We start from the raw sequence: 22,273 nt of genomic DNA, 5'->3' as shown, positions 1-22,273 counted from the left end.
AAATAGAAAGAAGTCACGCACCAGATTAGCCTCCGAGTCATCTGTTAGATTTGAATAGCTCCGTCCAGCACGCTCTCTTTTTATTCGATGCTGATTGCACAAATAAATATAAATCTTGATCTAAAACGAACGGTTTTTCTTCAATAAATGGCATCATTTCAAAACGTCAATGGAACAAGATATGGATCGATATTTTAACACACCACTAATAAGGCCTAGATTTCAGGGATTGACGATAAAAAGTATTTGAAAATTCGCGATGACCGCTTTTTATTAGTTATCAAAAAATTATTAAATCATAACGATATATACACTACACACAGGTATTTTTAATCACCATACTCTGGGATTCTAGCCAAACAGACAGTACCCCGTGACTATCTAACTTAGTCAAACAGCCTACAAAAAACAATAGACATCCCCCTATTTAAGCTGAAGTCTACAAAGACCAAGGCATACAAACACAGTGAGTGCTTAAAAGTAAAAAATCAGGCTGTAGGCCTATTATCTTTCCACAATACAAGTTTCATCATTATCCAATATATACGGTGCCAAGAGAAAGCAATGATTGGCAGATGATTTTGATGTGAATTGTGTAAGAGATTGTCAAAAATATGTAGCAGCCTGTCTGGTTGTTGCATGTAACAATAAGAATTCAGAGTGTGCATCATTTTACAATGGAGTTACTTAAACATATTCCATCACATTTCCGATGACTTCAAGTTCACAAATTTCTTCAATCTATCGTCTAAGATATGGTACAAATATCCTAGGTCTCTTCTACGACCATTTCTGATACAAAGTCTTTATATAGAACGATTCCTTGATCCGGATCGACGGCCGCCGATAGCATCTCTTCCATTTCTTCTTGTGTAAACGGTTCACCCTCTTCGGTCATGTATTTAGTCAGGTCCTCTTGCGTGATATGTCCCTTCGATTCGGCGTCCAAAACTTGGAACGCTTTCAACAGTTGATCTTCCAACGCGGCCTTGTATCGCCGTTCCATCAATACGTGCGTCATCATCGGCAGGAATTTTTCGAAACGAATGTACCCGGTCGGTTCTTCCTCTTCGATTTCGCAGAGCATGTCGTGTAGCTCGGCCTCGCTCGGGCAGCATCCCAACGAACGGATGATCGTCCCGACTTCGCGTACGTCGACAGTTTTGTTGGATTCGTGGTCGAATATATTGAAAGCGTCGGTAATTCTCATCTGCACGTCGTAGATAATCGCTTCCGCGTCGGATTTCGTGTCTTTCTGGCCATCTTCTTGTTCCTCTCCTCCGGGAATGCCGACGGGAGTAGTTTCTACGATTTCGTCCGCCATTTTGTTGTTTATCGCTGTAACCTAGCAATGACTCAATTTGACAGAACTGTTACAGCGATAGCGCAACGTTTTTACTCGTTCGGCGATATTTGTTACAGCTAGTTGTCAACAGTTTTGTTAAATTCCTCTGCGGAGATATGGCGGCGACCGATGCGTTTGGTTCGATTACTTGGTGGGGTTTCAGTCCAGCTTTAGACCTTTTAGAAAATATTCAACAAGATAAAGGTATGTTTAAGAAGAAAAAAATCCTAGGTATGACTGCAGTTTAGGTGTCCCTAATGGTTATGTACCTAACCTTACCATAACACTATTCTTTAATAATACTAATAATGTCTATTTTGGATGAGACCTGTTTTTCTGGGATATTTTGCTTACTTTTTGGGGTACATACCTCATTTATGTCTTAACAGAATGCTAAAAATCGCGGACAACAACTGAATATCCGATATTATTCCAGTTCTGTACCGATTAGATGGATTGGCAAAAAGACTCCTTAAGTCCAGTTGAATGAGAGAGAAAATCCTCCATTTTGTGAAATTTCTTGGATTTGAACATTGTTACCATGCCTACGCCACCCTGATTTAGTTGTTGAGACCCCACAAGAAAAATAACTTCATTTTGTAGGCATGGTGACAATGTAAAAATTCAAGAAATTTCACAAAATGGAAGATTTTCTCTCTCATTCAACTGGACTTAAGGAGTCTTTTTGCCAATCCATCTAATTGGTACAGAACTGGAAATATATCGGATATTCAGTTGTTGTCCGCGATTTTTGGCATTCTGTTAAGACATAAATGAGGTATGTATCCCAAAAAGTAAGCAAAATATCCCAGAAAAACAGGTCTCATCCATTAATAAATAGACATTAGCGCCACCCAGTGGATAGGTGACCCAAACTGCAGTTAGACCAAATCCTATTGGCGTTTGCTGTAAAGTCGATGATGCAGAGGTACGACGATCAGCGTTCGCCGTTGTGACTTGTGGAAGAGGAGGAAGTACAAAAATGCAGATTTTTGTCACGTTGTTATATGTTGCCGCAGCGAATTTATTTCAATTCTGTCTTAAACATGGTACCATATTCATAGAAAGAAAAAACATCTCTAGTAAATTATTGCCACGGGCACGCCTTCACTGCTGCACTTCCAACTCCACCAACTGATAAAAAGTGAGTCAACAAACTTTAAAGATTGTATCTTGCACGATGCGTACTTACGAACGGGTACCCCCTTCTCGGAGCTGTCAAAGATAAGCCAGAAGCAACTGCAGTTTAAGGTGTCCGTAGCTAGGTCTCTATTGTTTCCCTTTTAGATGTGATCAATTTATTAGTGATTGGTGCTGGTGATTTGCGACATGTATTAAAAACGATCGCTCATCAATGGAGGAAAAAGACAACTAAAACTTGCAGTCGTAGTCGGATCCATGTAAGTATCTGATGCAGCCCAACCAGTACTTTGTGTAATGTTAAGTCTGGCTTCAGTTCAGTTCAGTTACGGACTAAATGTCATGTGTAAATTCTCTATAGATACAATTAAATCTCACTAGAAAACATGAAAATCTCGATGTACAAACTCAGATACTTTTTCAAGAGATGGTGGACAAGAAACAGCCTGGCAGTTGAGGGTACGCAACACACAATATGATACACGATATGATATTTACAATAGATTGTGGTACGCATGCATCCTACAAATAGTAATGATTCTATAACGAAAAGTCTCTTGTCTCGACATAAACAGTTTGTACGTTTTCAGATATTCATTTCACCACTCACAATGAATTCTTGTACAAAGAATATTGATATTTAATTTAGTTGCCGGCACATTCATATTTTACACAATAATGAACTTTCATTAAATCTGAGTAAATTGTGTTAGATTTCTCAGAATTTATTTTCTATTGGCTAGATTTTTTGACTCATTCGCCTGATGAAGCTACTATTCATTAGTAGCAAAAGCTTGTGCGTCAAATGAATAGGTAACCTATAGAGTACTGCTAGTCTTGTTTTTTTTTTCTATTGGCTGTTAACAATAAATCTTACAAATAGATGGTAGCTATAAAATACTATCAAAGTTTTCCAAAAGCCAAGAAGACACGGTCAATTCCAGTACACTCTCAGACAGTCAGTGCATTCTCAGACTGGCGGTACACGCTCAGACAGGCGGTACACGCTCAGACAGTCAGTACACGCTCAGACAGTCAGTACACTCTCATTTGATCCTCATGAATCATGAATTCTACTCGGACACTGATCGGCCGAACTTATAACAGTTACATCGTTCTCATGTCTGTTGTGAACAGATCTGGAATCTACCGCACTGCGTTACTGATTATCCTACCAATCTTGTTCTTGTTCGGAACGTTTGGAAATTCCGCTACTTTCCTTATTATGATAAGTCGCAGATTCCGCGGTTTAGCTTACGCTAACTATCTCATCGTTTTGTCTCTCTATGATTCCATGTTCTGCATCAATCATACGCTGATGCCTGTTTTACAATTTGTTCTCTGCCACATTAAATATGGTCCTATGTTCATCATAAATTCAGTGATCAGTTGTAAAATCTATGAAATGTTGATGGCAGTTGCCAATTCTAGCAGTTCGTGGTTGATAGTAGCAGTATCTCTAGAACGCGCGGCAGTTGTTCTCTTCCCGTTCACATCTCGTTTGATATGTACACCTAAATTCGCTAGATTCATTATATTGATAATCATTGCAGTGAATGTACTGTTTATATATCTCACACTTGTTTGGCCGATACATTTTTCCGACCAGTTTTTTGGATGTTACTATGAATTACTGGACCAAATAACATTTTTCATGTTATCTGTCATCCACGTTTATGTGCTGCCTTTATCTTTGATTTTAATATCAAATTCTGTCATAATAACTCAGTTATTTAGAGGTTCAAAAATGGTTTCTTCCGATCAGAGAACTACGAAATCAAAACGTACGACGATAACGCTCGTAACAGTTTCGCTCGCATTTGCGATATTCACACTTCCATCCACTATAACCGTATTTTTACCAATTTCTGAAGAAGTAAAAAATGCTCTATACGACATGTTTGCACCGTTTCAAATGTGTAACTATGTGGTAAATTTCTACATATATCTTTTGCTGGGACGAGAAATTCGTGAATATTTCTGTATGAAATTCTGCCGTAGAAATTCATACTACTACAAATAACCATCAATTTGCAGTTTGATTCATTTAAAAATGTCGCAAGATGACCAATCACCACACCTTACCAGACAAACTAGAGCTCTGTGGTATAGTGGTTACCACACCCGGCTGGTAGGCGAAGGGCATGGGTCAAAATCCAAACTAGGCTTAGGGTTATGGCTCAGCTAGAGTTTACGGGCTGAGCCGAGATTGGAACTGTTTTTTTTTTGGAAGTTATGAATATCTTTAAATTAAAAGAAAAATGAATTATAAGATTATGTTTATAGCACTTCGTTTATAGCACTTATGTTTATAGCAAGTCGAATCAATTTTAGAAGCCAAATCTTCTGATTCCACTTAGAATTAGACGCATGCTTTCATTTGCTTTCTCCTTGATGAGACCTACGTTGCATGTTTCTCGGGGTAACAGGTAAATATTCCCCCAGTAAAAATCCCCTAGGTTGGCGATGTATAACTTAGTGGTATGGAAAATTTATAATCTGGGTATGGAAAAAGTATGGAGTAAGAGGTATGGAAAATGATATTGGCCAACCCGTGGGAACCCTGTACTCTAGACACATCTTCAGCCCAAAAACTGGCCTTGTAGCTCATGGCATGTTCAATGATTGTGGTGAGATTCAAGGATATTGGGTTTTGAATATGGTCACCAGGGGGCGTTGAATAGTAGAATAACTTAATATTTCCATATTAAATAGGTAACTAGGCATATTTTGTTATCACAATCAATTACACAATCGTAGCTGCTGACATGTTTTATGATTGTGGTGAGTTTCAAGGTTATTGGTTTTTGTATATGGTCACCAGGGGGCGTTGAATATTGAAATTGTTAGATTGTTGAGCATTTGAAACAACTTCCCAAGTGGGCATGGTGTCCCTGGACCCCTAGTTGTTCTTGCTGGTGACAAGTGGCACTAAGAACCTCTTGAGAAGAAACAGCCTTCACTGAGGATATCTTACGACTTAAAATCTAATCCAGGCAATATTTGGTCAAGAATCGGTGAAATGTCACAGGACTTCTGGGTTTTTTTTTCGTAGATATACATTATAGAGAACAACCTGGAGTTGTATGCTAGAGCGATGTTGTTTCTGTCGATTATATTGGAGTCTCCTGAAAACCTGGGTTTACAAGGTTAGAAAATTACAAATAGTTGTGTAATAAAGTTACAGTATCACGGTCAGATTGTTGTAAAATAATGAGAATGCTAAATATTTCATGTTTCATGCTTATATCTGATAATAGGGGTTGCTATAAGAATAATCAAATCTTAGTGGTTGGCTCCGGGTGGACTCGATTTTTGTGTCACGACCGTCGATTATGGAAACTATGTATCTGATTCTATCATTCAGAAAAGACGGAACTATTCCTGGAACTCTACGGCAACAGTATGGTCCGACAACAATCGTGTGACTATGTGCAGAAAATGTCTACCGAGTTCATTAAGTACGTCGAGAAGAATCGTCATGATTTTCATTCTCTTTTAAGGAGACGAATTACTGGTCGATGAAACAAAAGTGTATGGGTGCGCGCAAATAGATATATACAGATAATAGTAATAGATATAGTAATAATAATGATTCTATCTGGTTCTATTTGGTAACGTTTTGGCAAGCGTTCAATCAAACCTGCTTTGTAGATTTTGAAGAATTTTTGGCATAAAATTTAGAGATCTTTACGGCATCGAATCAGAAATTCTGGCGTCCGGAGTTCAATGCACTAACCACTTGCCCATACCTCTGATAATTGTTGTTTCATTATGTTAATGATTGTAGGTGGGTGAACGATTTCGATTTACTCGCGCAGAAACTTCCCTGCATCGATCTGTCTCAACTAAAGGTAAATAAAACGAAGCTTGAACATCAGTAATTTATCCTAAATTAAATGTTTTGTTAATAGCATATAACGTATTCACGTTGTAATCTACGGTTTATTATGAATTTGTCATTTTCATCTTATTCTAGTATAAAGAAGTCGATGCGCTTGAAGCTATTTTCAAGTTTTGGCGAAACAGAGAAAACAGAGAATTTGAAATCGACAAATATTGGTAAATATATTGAGCATATTTTCTAGCTGTAGGCCTACTGCTTGATATACAGTTTTTACTGTATGATTTAACCCTCACAGACACTTCACCGAGATATCAAAATGTTAATGTATTTCAGGGATCTGAGATTAAGACAGCACCTGGGCGTTCGATATGACGCTATACCTAATGTATTTGACTGGGATCTAAGCATGAAACTCCACCACAAAGATGTACGCACATGCAATTCTTATAGTTCAACCAAAAGCTTATTGTTCTGATGTTTTGCGAGAAATCTGATAAATGTCTGTCTAACGGCCATTGAATCCTCTCTTGATGGTTATTTGAACCTGGTATCTATTCAAGTCAGGGTTTCATACGTTCAATATTTCTTGCAGGCCGACATAATTCACACTAGTGAATACAAACAATGGAGACAAACAGGAGTAGCTTACGAGATAAGAGATGGTTCTTATAACGTGCCGAATCGAACCCTGGCGAGCGGCGTACTCTTCAAAACGGTTAGTCTATGACCCACAACTCCAAAAACATTCATCTTTGCAGTAAATGCACAGTATACCTCGCATATTGGAGAAATCCTGATTAAACAGTCGACTGGGTTGTTGAATTTTATATTGCGTTTTGAATGATGTTTATTCAGAATGATGGACGTGTAGCCAGACGCGGTTACTGGGGCGATATACTAGTCAGTCCGTTTATCGCTTGGGGAATTGAATCCGAAGAGAAGAGTTTCTTCAAAAAGTCGAACCAGCTATATACTAAAGTGAGTACGATACCAACTGTACCGGTTTTTTAAGCATTTCTACGAAGTTCTCGAGCATTTCTACAGATAAACGGTTGATTTATTTTTCAGACTGCTGGTAACGTAGCCGAATACAATGTGACATCATTGATTTATGAACTACTGAACGAAGACAAATATGTATTACCATCGACAGAGGATGGCTGCCAAACAGCTACACTAGAAGGTTAGTCTTTAACTAGAGACAACTGCCATTCACCTGAACTAGAGAAAGCTAGATGATGCGCAACAGGTAAAAATAGAAAATCTATCATTTTCTTTCTTACAATTTGCAGAAATAACCGAAGAGGATGAAGTAGTAATTACTGAAGATAAAGGAACGAAAATATCATCAGAAAATAGTAAGTACAGTAGACTTCCCTAAAACATCTGACTTCAGAAACGGGGTTTACTAAGTTCATTTTTACCGAGTCAACCCATTGGTCTCCGGCTTTTTTCGTCATCTGTTTAGTCTTAGGATTATCTCGTTTTTTTTCCCCTTCAGCATCGATACAGTTACCGAATGTGAAGATCCACTTCATGCCTCTATCATCCGGCACTGAACTTCACAAGAAAAACAAATTCAGACAGTTATTCGACGTTGTATATCTGTCGAATAGGTAAGCCTTCTGATTCGACGAAAATCTCTTTATCGGCCTATGAATTATGCAATGAGTTTTGATTTCGGTTCCTATTTTAGCATGGTGCATCTATTGACTCCCGAGATGAAGTCGATTTTTTCTGACAAAGCCGTCCTTATTCTGGAAACCGCCAAGTACATGCTCGAGTTGAAAGAGGAACAGTCGATCGAGTTCGTGAAGAAAGTGCGCGCGATGGCAGCAAACGCTGGTTGCAAGGTACGTACGGTGTTTCTTATACAGCGAATTATTAAAGACAAACTAATCCGTGACAAATCGAGATTATTAGAGAATTCCCACAATTGTGGACTGAAGGTTCAAAGATTTCAACCCTATAACATCCTAGCAATCTGGGGCCTGTAGCCAGGGCCCTCCAAGGGGGTGCGATATAAACTACAAGTGGACCTAAACAACGTCAGTAAAGCCAAGGGGCGAAGGCTTTAAGTGTTGATGCGAGATCAGCTCTCATTTGGTACTCTGATCAGAAAACATCGAAACACTGAATATAAAATGACGTATTATTATTTTTCAATAAGACACCTTGCAGTTGCATACATCTCGGGTGCAGAGTAGCAAATAGATCAACCCTCCCCCCCTGACTACAGGCCTGCATCTTTATCATTCTACCTGACGATGGCCGTTTGGAAACGGTAGAAAAATTGAGCTTTCAATTTTCTATGCAAGATTAGGTGGATGATAAAATACTTTTTTTTCACATGTGAATTAAGTGGGTTTGACTGCCGTATGTAGATAACTTAGATAACTCTCATTAATTATGGTGTTTTTATTTCTAGGTGGTCGATTCAATTGATGAGAAAAAAGATGTACACATCAGATTCAAGTACAACTTGTAAAAGTGACCCATGGGATCATTTCACTCTTCTTAGATCTCGTTGCTCCCGTCCATAATAAATCAATGCATTAATGCCAGCCATTTTTAAATGTTTTTTACAACAAGAATATTCATTTTCAAAGAAAAACATTTGCATTTGCTTTCATTTTTTTTTTTTGCGGGATCTGTGGATATTTTTGGAGTTGCAGTCCCTGATAGTTTGTTCTTGGCATTTTCGATTTAACAAAATATAAGGTAGACTTCGCTTACATTAGGCAGGTTTCGATTAAACTAGAATGGGAATTCTCTTCTGGCGCGCGGGTTTCGACCAGAATGCTCTATCTATTCCAGAATAGCATACCCGGTAATCTGTAAACCTGATAGAAGCAGTGTTGTCATCAGGGATATTCCTCAACCAGAATACTTAATACTTTCAAGCAGAACAGCTTACCTCAAGACAAACATTTTGGTCAGAACATCACTTGTTTTAAATCTTGTTTCAAGCGCAATGATAACATTGTAGATGTTGAATTATTGTCGTAAGATAATAAATCGTTACATTTTCGATGAATTTACCAGTGCATAGAGTTTGGCCCCAAGGATCCAGAAGGAAGCAGAGTCTACTGCATACGCAAACAGGATCAGGAAGCTTAGCTTCTCCGGGTATTTTCGAGCGCTAGTTCACTACCTTCACACTAGAGCCGGTGATGGTAATTTAATTCCCTAAGTTGCCGCAATACTAGAAACTAGAACAGCACTGGAATATATACATAAAATATCAATATATTTACAATATCTTAAATTTACAATGATATCGTTACCTTGCACCGATGTACAAATGCTTTTGAAATACGCCCCGTATAATAAGTTCATAAGGGATCTAGAACTACCAGCAGCTAAATGACCTCGCTTAATCTGGATAAGTGTTTTGATCAAATTTGGGGCTAGTTGCTCAAGAGATAACTACAGTTAACTAGTTGACAAACACCATTGTTACATGCAATTTCAATAGTCACTCCACCGGTTAACTTTAACTTTCGAGCAACCAGCCCCAAAAGTGTGATTTTACGATTTTTCGCTCTAATTCGGAATATATTTACAGTCCATCTATACAAAAAAAATATTTGAAAAATATAATGTTTAGTCCGGATTTCTAATAAACCAGGATCCAGTTCCACAGTTGTGAGTTAGATTTAACTCTGAGTTAAAGTTAGTTCTTAACTCGCATCAAATCTTAACTCACGACTGTGGAACCGGGCCCAGTTCGATTTTATTGGTCCGAAAATGATCCAAGCGAGGTCCACTAAAAGAGCATCTACTACAAAGATCATCCCATGAATGAAAACTTTTAATCATTTCAACACTCATTCTTAAAATTGCTGGCTACAATTTCATGCAGTACACGGATGACTAGACTTCATGAATGTAATATTAAATCGAATTCCAACTATCGATGCAATTCGAGACAAAAACCCAATTAGGCATCGTTACAATTACACAACTATCACGATCAGTTATGTCATGATCGAATAAAGATTCTATTCGATGACTTCAATTCATCGCAAGCGTTCATCTGAGTTTTTAAGTACACTGTAATATACAATGTAATCATACACGATATTCACTAGCAGATCATCTTTAAGCTATCCCTATCAAAGCTCGCAATGTATTTTCGGAATTTCTCTAGGAGTAGAGGACACTGCTGCCTAAATGGTACAAAGTTTGATCAGTTGGATAGCAGACGATCTGCTTTACGGCAATGATTCATACCGTACGATAAACAGGGTTCTTTGAAAAATCAGGGAATTCTGGATTTATTCAACCATGCAGGGAAAATCAGGGAATTCCAATTCTTTTTCAGTACGGATATCTTATAATTTAAACAGAGAATATTAGGTGAAATGCCAGGGAAAATATCGGGGAATCTTGTATTCCCTGATCCGTAAGCACCCTGAATATATTACAAACAATAAATTCAGGCCAGCCGCAACAAATTCCAACCGTTAATATCCATGAATCGCATCAAGTTTTGTCTCTATTTTCCAGATGTTGAGTTCGTTTCGATATTTCCTTTTCGACTTGTTGCTGAGCTTGTTGCCATTTCATCACTAAACTCGTCACGTTCTTCTTTTTCATCGACAATCCACCCGCGGTTTTAATTTTAGACTGAAAATAATGAGAAATTATCATTTGAAGTGTGCTGATGAAAAATGTCCGATACCCGGCATTTTCGGTGGGTATTTCTTAGTTCATTATCGATTACGTATATCTGAGGTGAGATTCTGAATACAGGTGAAGCTTTTATTATCGAAAAATTTAATAAGAAGAATGATGAGGTGGCTCCCATTACTTTATTTGGTAAATTGTCAAATCATTGAATTTTATTGAACTGCATCTAGAAAATTTTCTTTTTCCCTGATCTTCAATTCAGCCCCAACACTACTAGCATGGCACAGTCTATGTACATTCTGGTTAAGGAATTGGGTTTGAAGGCAACTTTTAACTCTACCTTGTCTTTTTTCTTCTTTTTTGTCGATGTCGGTACCGCCGCCGCAGCTGCTGCTACTGTTGAAGTCGTAGCCACCGCAGCTGTTGAATCTGGTGCGGTCGGTTTAGTCGTCGCTATATCCGTCTGTTCAGATGTCGTTTCCGTAGTTATTATATCCGGCGTCGATTCTCGTGACTGCACCTGTTGTTGCTGCTGCTGCTGCTGCTGCTGCAGCTGAGTTATAACGTTTTGCGCCTGTTTAAAGATCACTGGCGCGGCGCTGAGATGCGCCGATTTCGACGAGGAAGACGGCGCGCAGTAAACCGACGAATGAGTCTGATGATAAACCTGCTGATGATCGGTATACATCATCGACGCGTCGTAAGCCATGTTGTAATTATGACCGTAGCTGATATGACCGATATGAGTCGAATCGGGCACCGTCGAATCGACCTCGTTATCCGAATCGATGTCCATATCCGTCGACATGTCGGGAACGATCGTTGAGTAATCCTCGGTGCCCGGGGGCGGCGGATCGTTGCTGGCAGGGGGCGGCGGCGGCGGCATGAACTGCGGTTGACTCGACATGAACATCGGAAGCGGTGGTAAAGACGGCGGAACAGGCATCGGAGGTATTGGCGGTACCGGCGGTAGAGGCATCATGGCCATCATCTCGGACATCGTAGACGCAGCCGAGTACGGCGTAGACGCAGCTGAATACGGCGTAGAAGAATACGATTGCTGCATGAACGACTGCGGCTCAGGAGGCGGAGGAGGTGGTGTATACGGTAACGGAGGCGGCGGTTCGACCTCGCTAGTCGGTAGAGGCGGCTGAGGAGCGTTCGGGGATGGCTCCGGCAAGGGTGGCTCCGGTGGTGGACACGGGTAGTCGTCCGGAGGAGGCGGTGGTGATGATGAACTGACGACTGTTTCGTCAGGGAGAGGTGGCTGTTCTACCGCAGTCATCACAGTTGAATCGATCTATTAGAAAATAAAAACGCGAAATTCAAATACGAAAAATATTCATCAGAATCTGCAATGGCAAATAATTGAAGAAGTTATATAATCAGCGGGTTGGGAGGAATCTGCTAGGGTTAGCTCAGCGGGTTGAGAGGAATCTGCTAGGGTTAGCTCAGCGGGTCTAGGGGAATCTGCTAGGGTTAGCTCAGTGGGTCGAGGGGAATCTGCTAGGGTTAGCTCAGCGGGTCGTGGGGGTCAGGAACATCAAATCTGTTAATATTTACCGAGTAGATCTCAGTCGAGGGATGAAAAATAACTTACTCCAGTTTCCATTAGCGACGAGTCGACTCGATTCTCTTCGTTATTCATCGTCGTATTCGTAGTCGAGGTTTCGGCGCCGTCTTGTATAACATTTCCATCGGTGTGCTGCTGCTGCTGCTGGTGGTCGGCCGTTATCGGGTATTCCCACTGAGATTCGCCGGTCGTTTCGTTCATGTAGAAATAACGTTTATAATCTCTGAAAACGTGACGCGCGATGACGACGAAACCGAAACGCGAAAGTCACAGAAAAGAAAAGAGAAAACGCTTCGTTTTAGAAACCGGACAAAAATCGGCGGAAAACCGAACTATATCGATCGTCGATTGACACGCGGCGAGCAGACAACTTTTCGGCATGATGCGCCGCGAAACGGTGCAAAATTGATTCGTTCGAAATACAGAGAATCGTTATAATAACGCCACCCCGGAGACCCTCAAAACATAAAACCAGTATACTTTCATCGAACTAGGCGAAGATGTTGGCGTTTATCCGGCCGTCAATAAAAAAAGTGCTCCAAAGATATCTTAATTCGAAGAGTTTTATGATGATGGTCACTTTTTGATAAATATGTCGAGAGCTTTGATTTAATGTAAAGCAATAAATCAGTATCATCTTTATCATCGAGCAAGCGCTGGCAGCGTTATAACAGATTCTTTTAGATTTTTGAAGTATTCGTTCGTACCAAAGCCAAATATTGTTGCCCTCTCGCCGACATCATTGAAAAGTGAAATAATCTTTTGCTATAATTTCATTTTTCGAGTTACGAATAGGATTCAGACATAGTTTTGTTCGAATGTTGATAACTCCGAAGTGAAATCAGAACAGAAGATCCGGATCTTACCTGAAATACACATAAAAAAATTCAGTCTCCCGACATCGCGTACACGTTTCGCTGAATGGAATTATTATTATTTTTATCCTCGGCCAAAATTACGCTTAAGCGACCGAACGGGAGACTGGTGGTCCACTTAATGTCCGGAATTCAAGGTTTGTTCAACTGAAATTGGCATTACGGCATAGATACTGATAATCCTGGGCTGGGTATTTTATGAAAGAAAGAACAATAGAATTTTAAGGCAAGGATGAATTTCGGTCGAATCGTGGTAATTTCGAGACAAACTTCTACGTATTCCGGACGTATAACTAATCAATATTTAAGTTCAAAATCATCGAATTCAGATTTTACAATTCAAGAATTCCGGACACGTTGAAAACACTTTTATCTGTTTTAGATAGAAAATAGATGCAAACATATCATGTCAATCTGGAAATTGGCCAAATGTTTCGTTATTTTCCTCAGAAAAATATACGTGCATCTATCTTAATGATTTACAATTTTTCAAATTCTTATTTATCTTCAAAGCTTATTTATACCCAGTCGTGAAAGACCTAACTTGGTCAGTGGACCGGTAAAATACCAAGTTACGACTTTCAGATTTCGATTTTAAAGAGATGTATTTACTTACCACCTTGGCTACAAGCACTCACCGTCAAAAGGCATCCGGGTTACGTTGCTCCAACTTTTTTCAACACCTGCATATCATTTATTTCAACAAACAAAACACTTTTTTTTTTGGATGAATTCGTTCCCCCCGCGTCGTAAAAATCGTAGGACGAACCACGACAAGAGGGAAGGATTACGCGATTTCGTTTTAACCGCTGTTTTTCTACGACGACCGCCCGCCAGAGAGAGAGAGAGAAGACCCCGTCGCGACAATCAAAAACTTCACGCGGTCGTGAAATCCTCGTCTAAACATCGATCGAATTGAAAACCGAATATCGGCCTAAAACGACTGCCTCCAAATCATGACCGGTAGACCGATATCGACCTCAGTATTTCATGAATTAATGAACAATTCGTTTCTCTGATGAAACTTGGTCAAAACCATGAAAACCGTCAGAAATTAAATCGTCGAATCATCGACTGTTGGTTTTTGTTCATTGCCTCTAAATCCACGTATCGTCCGACTGAGACCCGGCGCGCGGGAGGCGTGAATTAAGACCCCTGCCGCCGAAGAGTAAGAAAAAAAGACGACGACGTCTCTTTGTCGCCCGAAGCCGGCAAAAACCGGGCAACAAGTCATCAGTAATAATAATAATAATAATAATATTATTATTACCGGCAGAAACCTATCGCTATCGACAAATCGCGCCTGCAAAAAATATTCGCGTCGTTCCCGTGCGTTTATGACGTCGACAGTTTTGACAAGGATGAAATCGGCATACCTGTCCCAGTGACACGTCCACCCGGACGGAGCGGCGCCGTCTTCGTAGAGTTTGATCTGCGTGTCGGCGTCGTGGAGTTTTTTCAACAGGTGACTCATCGAAAGTCCGCCGTCCATCCAGTCGCTCATACGTGTCTGAAAACATGCATTTTTCTACGGTTACTGGGAAATTCATTTTTCGAAATTTCTAATTTACAGTTTGATTTCATAATCCTATGAACCTATTTAAGCATTTACCATCGTAATTCGTACTTCCACTTTCAAACAAGGTTTGTACAAAGATGCTGACATTCAGAATACTACCCGGATTCAAATGCCTAATAGAATTCTAGTTCCAGTGTCAAATGAGGAACTGTTGAATCACAAAACACAGCTTTAGATAGTAGCACAATCGGAAAAACTAACGGAAGAATTTTCACATCTCCGAATGAAATCTGTGAGTATTACACAGAAATCAATTTGTGCTGCAGATGACAAATTACTAGAAACAAATGACACTTACAAACAATGGTCGGCCATCGTGATCCTGAGATTAATATTATTACCTTATAGGCCTAGCAGATGAGCAGTGTTCTCCACTACTGGTTTTAGAAGGGCGACCCAACCCTTTCATTTTTACTTCCACTCCTCTGAAAATTAGCCACCCCTTATAAAATATATCTTGCCCCTTCCAGAGTGGATGTCAATATTCTATCAATTGTGATAATGGTTTTGAAATATGTCGAGTTAATGTGACAAATAGACGATAACACCAAAATTTAGCTTTATTTTTTCGGAGATCGAAAGCCTTGCTACTTCAGCGGCCAGGATTTCATACACCTAACAATGAATGCACCCCTTAAAAATTCTAGTATATGGAGAACAACACTGGATAAGAGCTAGTGGTAGAGTAGTAGCTACTGGTGTTCCAATAGGAGGCACTGTATTTCGATAAGGCGACTTTACAAACATTTAAGAGCCCGCTGCATTACACTATGCGCGGCCGTATTACTTTTTAGCCACCGAAATATAAAATCTCATAATTTCTATCGCAAACATACCTGCAACTCGATGAAGAGTATTTGTAATTTCGACATGTTTTTCCGCGAAATATCCAAAAATTCCAGTTTACTAGTAATAACGCTCGACAAGTCTTGAATTATTTGTTTGACTTCTTCATCATTGACTTCTTCGGATTCGTCTTTCACGTCCGAAGTAGAAACGCATTCCTCAGTCGTTTCTTCAGCGTTTTCTACAACAGAATGAGGTAATATTCATTGATATATTTTGCTCTGAAGTGTTGCAAACATTTTTAGAACTTTCAGGCTAAGTAAGATCCAGGAATTATCAGGGTGGCCACTTATATTTGACTTATATTTGGCTTTTTCCCTGACTACTCTCTGATATTAATTTCCCTGACTCTGATCTGCTAAGAATCCAATCAATTAACACAATCAAATACATAGAAGGAAATTGTTTGATTTTATATGCGATATAGAAATCTCAACAAATTTCCATGTCTTATAACTCTTTTTTTTTCAAATGAATTTTCCAGACTATTCCCCGACTTTTTTAAAGAAAAGAAAATTCCCTGGGCTTTTCCATTTATGTAAGTGACCACCCTGATTATCTATTACCTGTTTTTATTTTCTTTGATTCGATCTCTTCAGTTTGATCTGCGTCATCCGACAAACCTCGTTTTGATTTCTTGCACATGTCATCATTATTCGTAGCATCCATCGTTTCCTACAACATGAATCGATATATGATTTATCTGCGGCTTTTTGAAAACTACCCTTCTTCAGAGATTCACCATCTTAGTGCAAAGACTCAACAATCACTTCATGATAAAATGGCTGGTGTTAGTAAATCATTTTCAATCAAAAATGTCGGATACAATATCCTTATTACACTTCAATTAGCCACGCAACATTTCCACAATTTACCTTCGAACCGCCATCATCCGGATATTGCTGCTGCTGCTGACCCTTATCATCATCATCACCATCATTATCATCATTCTTATCATCGCCGCCTTCATCTTCGTCTTCATCCTCTTTACTTTCATCCATATACGACACTAAAGATATTCGCGGCTGATGCGGCGGATCGACTAGCGGCTGTTTGTCGTCGTTACTAACCGGTTCTACCTCCGGCTGGTGAGGTAACGCCGGACCGATCGGGTTCACCGCGGGACCGATGACCGGCGCGACCGCCTCATCCGCGCGCCGTTCCGGTAACGCCGGACCGAAAGGTAACGCCGGACCGACGAACGGTTTATCTTTCTTCGTCGCCATCCGCGCGAAATCTTTGCTGCTGTTTATAGCCGTCCCGCTGCGGATTCGCCGCAGTAATTCGTCGCGGTCGATCTGCTGCTGCTGAGCGATCGCCGTTTCATCGACGTTCTGACTGAATCGTGCTTTCTCTTCGTCCAACGAAGCGCCTTTTACGAATTTCAAATTATACGACGACGACGGTTTGCGATGCTGCGTCGTCGGCTCGTCGCGTTTTTTAATTTTCGAAGCGTGCTGATCGCGATGGAACCACAAGAACTCGCTCTCGCCGATGCCTGCCGTCGTTTCGCCGGGGTCTGGTTCCGGTTCCGCTTCGACGAAACGCGTCGATCCGTCGACGCTTCCGAATCCTAACCTCCACCGATTGTGGTCCAACGATATCGGATCTTTGTACGGCACGGGGTTGTACGTCTCTGGTTGCCACGCCGACTTAACGCGACTGTCGGTTTGTTCCCCGGTTTGTTGAACGGTCTCGCCGCGAGACTCGGGATGAGACGATGCCGGCGTCGCAGGTCCGTAATCGGAATAGACGTCAGTTTCTTCTGCAGGATTATCCACAGGTTGCGTCGTCTGTTCTGGCATCGATGCATTGCTCGGGTCGACCGTCCTTTTAAACCAGAGAATAGATCGAGTCATGAATTACTTCCCGGAAAGCCCTTCGAATCTTAGAATGTATGCAAAATATGTAGAAAATTCCACGATGATGATGAAAAATGATATTAGATCAGAAAATCTTCCCTTGAGCTAGTAGAGTTTATCCAATGTTTTGACTATATTCTAAGTCACCTTATTACAGAGAAGCCAACCCCAATATATGTTTTGAAAGGCTTTTTCGTTGTGCTTACCCTTCAGCTGAAGTCGATTCTTCGGGATTCTTTTGCGCGGCGAACATTTTCTCTTCATATTCTTTATATTTCAGTAAATAATGCGAGTAGTCCTCGGGTATTTCCCACGTCACTTCATTCGTGGCAACGTTCCAAAAATAGTAACACTCGGTACCCTCGTCTAAACACTGTTGCCAGTCCGTTGTAGGCACTGATAGAAAATAGAAAGAACAAATGGGTTACAAATCACCAGGACCCAGTTCCGCAGTTGTGAGTAAGAGTCACTCACAACTGTAGAACTGGCTCGTTTTTATGCAACCCAGCAGTCAGAACCTCAATAAGGCAATAAGACCCAGCTTAATTCGGATCTTTTGGGGCCCACTGAATAGAAAATATTGTATTTTCTATTCATGATTGTATAAACTATGTTTTGACTGTCAATAATATTATCTGGATTAAGCTTAGCCGGATTTAGTTAATCGGGGTCCAGTTCCACAGTTGTGAGTTAACATCTAACCTAAGAGTTAACTCTAACTCACAACTGCGGGACTGGGTCCGGAGGGTTAAGCGTGCCTTCTAATCTTTGGATCCAGTCCCATGGATGTGGGTCAAAATTCGACCCTTGAACTAAACTCCATCTCTTTAATACTGTAACAAATAAAGACAAATTACTTACTGACTGGTATAACTGATTCAGTTGTTGTTGTCTCAGGATCCTGACTGCTACTCGAGGGTGGTTCATCGATGGCATCTATTTCCTGAAATATCAATGTTATGTATATGTCAAAAACAATAAGCAATTCTAGCGCATTAATAACCGATCACATCAAATCAACCTACTGCTAAAAAATTGGCCAGTTCTGTATCAATTTTATCGCCTTCCTTTTTCTTCACTCCATTTGTAGCTGAAAAAAATATTGCAAATATTTCTTAAAATTGTAGTTGCCTAAAGCATGCACGGACATTAATTTACGTTTAAAAGTTATTCATAGTCGACAACATAAAGCAATATCTACCGGGTACGTTAATGAGCAAAACCTGCAGTTGATAATATAACAGTATATTCTAAGTTTCAAAGTTTTGACTAAACTTCATGATCAGAAAAAACGAAAATGACCTACCAGTAATAATAATAAACAGTAATGTAAAAATATGGACATTACTAGGAAAGGATAAGTAACTATGAGACAATCGCTAAGATACAGATACGACATTTATTTTCATTTCTCTGATGAATAAGTTTAGTCAAAACTTTGAAACTAACAGAATAAACTAAATGTGGATTTTGCTCACTCAGGCTACCCTACTAATCATATATTCCTGGATATAAGATTAAGGAGTTTTTAAAGGAGAAAATTTCACATTTCGAGGAAACGCCTGCATCATTATTTATCCTAATTTCTATAAACTAAGGTAAATTAAGGGAGCGATTCAAGCACCGTGAAAAGTATTTTACATTTAGAAGGAGTCAAGGGAGTCATAGGGACCCAGTCATTATATATCTGAAATACTGAGATTAATATCGGTCTACCGGTCAATATCTACGCCATTTTTCACGGTGTAAGTTCTTGTTGTTTGACACTTACGATTAGGCTGTTGTTTCGGCGGAGGACTGTCCTCTGTGTCATCATCATCATAAGCCCCGATCAAACCAAGCGCGTTCTGATTACCTACAAAATTTGTCAATTTTTACAAATCTCTGGAATTTCCACATTTTTCATATCCTTAAAATTTGCTTTTTCAGAAGAAAAGAAAAGGATAGTAGAATAGCCATTATGTGATGTGGAGAACAGATGATAAGTTTAAAACCTAGTAGGCCTATATAAAAAATTTAAAAGATTAAAAACAAATTTCATTTATCAAAAATTAAAATCAAAAGACACGTTTTAGGCCCTCTCTGTCTAGAGAATCTTAAATTCTGTATAGTGGGTTTTGAACTTTAAAAGACAAAAGGATTTTTCTAGATTTGTTCACATAATTTGTCCACATTTTTCCGTCATGTAAGTCAACACACAGGCCTAGCAGTTACCGATCACAATCTGGATGGATTATAATGGGATTTCTTTAACTTTTAGAAAAGCTAAGTACATAAATTCCGAGCTCCGTGTGATGAGGGATCGAAGTATTGAATTATTCACAGATTTCTTTATATTTTCGGACAATTTTCCAAGCAGACATCTAATTTTCACATATTTTTGCATCGATCTGCGCGGCTGGGGACGAATATAACAACGGAATAAACAGTTGAACTTACCAGTCGACTGTTGATGTTTTTTCGAAGATTCACCACCGAGTTGAAGAATGGTTTTTCGACCGTAGCTTTTCTTGCCGTTTCGATTACGCGAATACATTGTTCATCGACTGGAATTTTAGAGAAATATTCATTCAGGCCAAATCATCAACAGCATACAACAGTGCTTAACTCAAAGACTATAGTTTTCTGCGTTCATGATGCCCAAGGCCATTTCATATGGGGCAATAGTTTTATCAATAATTATTTCAATCAATTCTAAGAATTCTATATTTTTACTAGAAGTGTACTGAGGAGAGGATAGTGACTGCCTGTGTGGCTGTGAGCAGGTGAGTGTGGCTGGACGGTGGTGGTGGCCGACGTCACTCAGCAGTCAGGAACACTTTCCAAAAACGGCTTATTCTGCCAATTTCGGCGTTTTCCGCCAATAACGGCAGAATCAGCCGTTTATGGATCACTCAGTTTTGAAACTTTTACAGTCGTTTATGGCTTAATCAGCCAGTTTCAGCTCACTAAGTTTCGAGTTTTGCTTTAAAGTTTTTTGCGCACTTCCGGTCAAATTAGCGCATGTTGCCGATTACGTCATAATCTCGAGCAGACGATAAGCTTTCATATGACGCTAGGATGGAAATTTTTGAGCTAGGTAAAGTGGTCAAATTCACGTTTTTCTAAATGACTACGTCATATGCAGCCCAAAAACTCCGGGAAAACTCTCAAAACTACTACAGCATGAAACAAGTTTATTAATCATGATTTTTGTTAAAAATAAATTTGGGAACTAGTTTTAAAAACTATTATAAAGTTTTCAATTAAACGTTGCCATGGGTACACATAAAAACATTCGCCATTTCTGGCGTATTCCGCCGTTTTTGGCGTAGCTAGTTTTATAATCATAAACTATTAAGCCATTATTGGCAGTCCACTTGTTATATAAGAGGATTCCCCCACCCGCTTAGACGTTTTCCCTAGTGTCTACACGGTACTTTTTTTCGGAATAAAATAATTAATTTGCTGAGGTGAACGGATGTGTAAATATTATATAATAAAGATAAAATAATTATTATAATTATCATTCTCATAAGACAAATCAATCATGGATCATGTATAAACTAGTGTATCAAAAATCTAGTTTTAAGTTTTGCCCATGGTCTTATCTTGCCTAATAAAGCATAGAATGGTTGAGGGATATATTGGACTGCATATGATGTTGGTTAATTGAAGGTAATTAACATCTTCGATGCCTCCCAGCTAATTGGACTTGTGATGGGTAGTGATTGAATGAATTGGTGGCCGATGACGTTACAACACTCAAAATCAATACAGCTGTATCTAGATTCATTTCAAAATAAAACAGACATTTTCGAAACAATTTGGGATACATGTATGTATATATTTATTACATAGAATACAGGTATACAGAAAGAACAGAATTCAAATACATTTGCCATCGGAAACCCGTACATTTATATTTGATTCTTTCTTGAAGCCTGGAATGGATCAATGAGATTAATTTTTCGGCGCAAATATACAAATGTATGCCAGCAGAAAAGCGATGATGTCATAATAGGGACTCCCATCGAACTAAGCATTATAAATAGCACCTGTAAAACTATCTAAGCTAAAAACGCCGTTTCTGGCGATGTAGTTTTAAAAACTGTAACAGCTGAAAACGGCGGAAATGGCGTTTTTTAAGAACAAGCCAAAAATGGCAGAAAACGCCGATTTCGGCTAAATTGGCAGAAGCAGTTTAAAACTGAGTAATCCATAAATGGCTGATTCTGCCGTTATTGGCGGAAAACGCCGAAATTGGCAGAATAAGCCGTTTTTGGAAAGTGTTCCTGACTGCTCAGCAGCAGTCGAGTAGAGACGAGATTGAGTGACAGAATGTTTTTTTAAATTCTGCAGTTACTATCATCAACAACTTTCTGCGTAGGCCTATATAATAATAAGCCCAACTACAATACACAAATTAGGCTTACAGGATACTTCCAGCCGGTGCGGTCACTGAGAGTGAGCAGTGTTTTGCAAATAGTAATAATTTGTTCGCGATTTTACGAAGAAACCAGACCGCCAATTTCAATACAAATTCAAATCATTTATTGACGAGTGATGCGCCATCTATTGGCAATAGACCG

At 39.5% G+C, this 22,273-nt stretch overlaps 3 protein-coding genes across 3 annotated transcripts; 1 reads left to right on the top strand and 2 right to left on the bottom strand.

The window, feature by feature from the left end:
• Nucleotides 1-269: 269 nt before the first annotated feature.
• On the bottom strand, nt 270-1,343 carry LOC141912894 (dynein regulatory complex protein 8-like). The gene has a single exon (XM_074804317.1). It carries the CDS (start codon nt 1,322-1,324, stop codon nt 770-772), a length of 555 nt encoding a protein of 184 aa, XP_074660418.1. The 5' UTR covers nt 1,325-1,343; the 3' UTR covers nt 270-769.
• Nucleotides 1,344-1,458: 115 nt separating this feature from the next.
• LOC141912763 (dynein axonemal assembly factor 3-like) lies at nt 1,459-8,919 on the top strand. Its single transcript, XM_074804150.1, has 14 exons — nt 1,459-1,549; nt 2,633-2,745; nt 5,541-5,634; nt 5,853-5,946; nt 6,276-6,339; nt 6,465-6,547; nt 6,666-6,759; nt 6,925-7,047; nt 7,188-7,310; nt 7,401-7,515; nt 7,625-7,690; nt 7,834-7,948; nt 8,029-8,185; nt 8,761-8,919. Exons 1-14 carry the CDS (start codon nt 1,462-1,464, stop codon nt 8,818-8,820), a joined length of 1,389 nt encoding a protein of 462 aa, XP_074660251.1. The 5' UTR covers nt 1,459-1,461; the 3' UTR covers nt 8,821-8,919.
• A 623-nt stretch (nt 8,920-9,542) lies between these two features.
• Nucleotides 9,543-22,217, bottom strand: LOC141912557 (uncharacterized). The gene is made up of 13 exons (XM_074803832.1): nt 22,118-22,217; nt 20,142-20,248; nt 19,474-19,557; nt 18,728-18,792; nt 18,564-18,645; nt 17,909-18,098; nt 16,716-17,670; nt 16,407-16,515; nt 15,831-16,021; nt 14,792-14,925; nt 12,568-12,763; nt 11,308-12,267; nt 9,543-10,964 (listed from the first exon to the last, which is right to left on the bottom strand). The coding sequence occupies exons 2-13, from the start codon at nt 20,236-20,238 to the stop codon at nt 10,821-10,823; spliced, it is 3,207 nt and encodes a 1,068-aa protein (XP_074659933.1). The 5' UTR covers nt 20,239-20,248; nt 22,118-22,217; the 3' UTR covers nt 9,543-10,820.
• Nucleotides 22,218-22,273: the final 56 nt, after the last annotated feature.

This window comes from Tubulanus polymorphus, chromosome 11, assembly GCF_964204645.1.
Source record: "Tubulanus polymorphus chromosome 11, tnTubPoly1.2, whole genome shotgun sequence".
Taxonomy (NCBI): Eukaryota; Metazoa; Nemertea; class Palaeonemertea; order Tubulaniformes; family Tubulanidae; genus Tubulanus; species Tubulanus polymorphus.
Note: the sequence above shows the minus strand (reverse complement) of the source record. Positions and strands in the feature narration are given on the sequence as shown.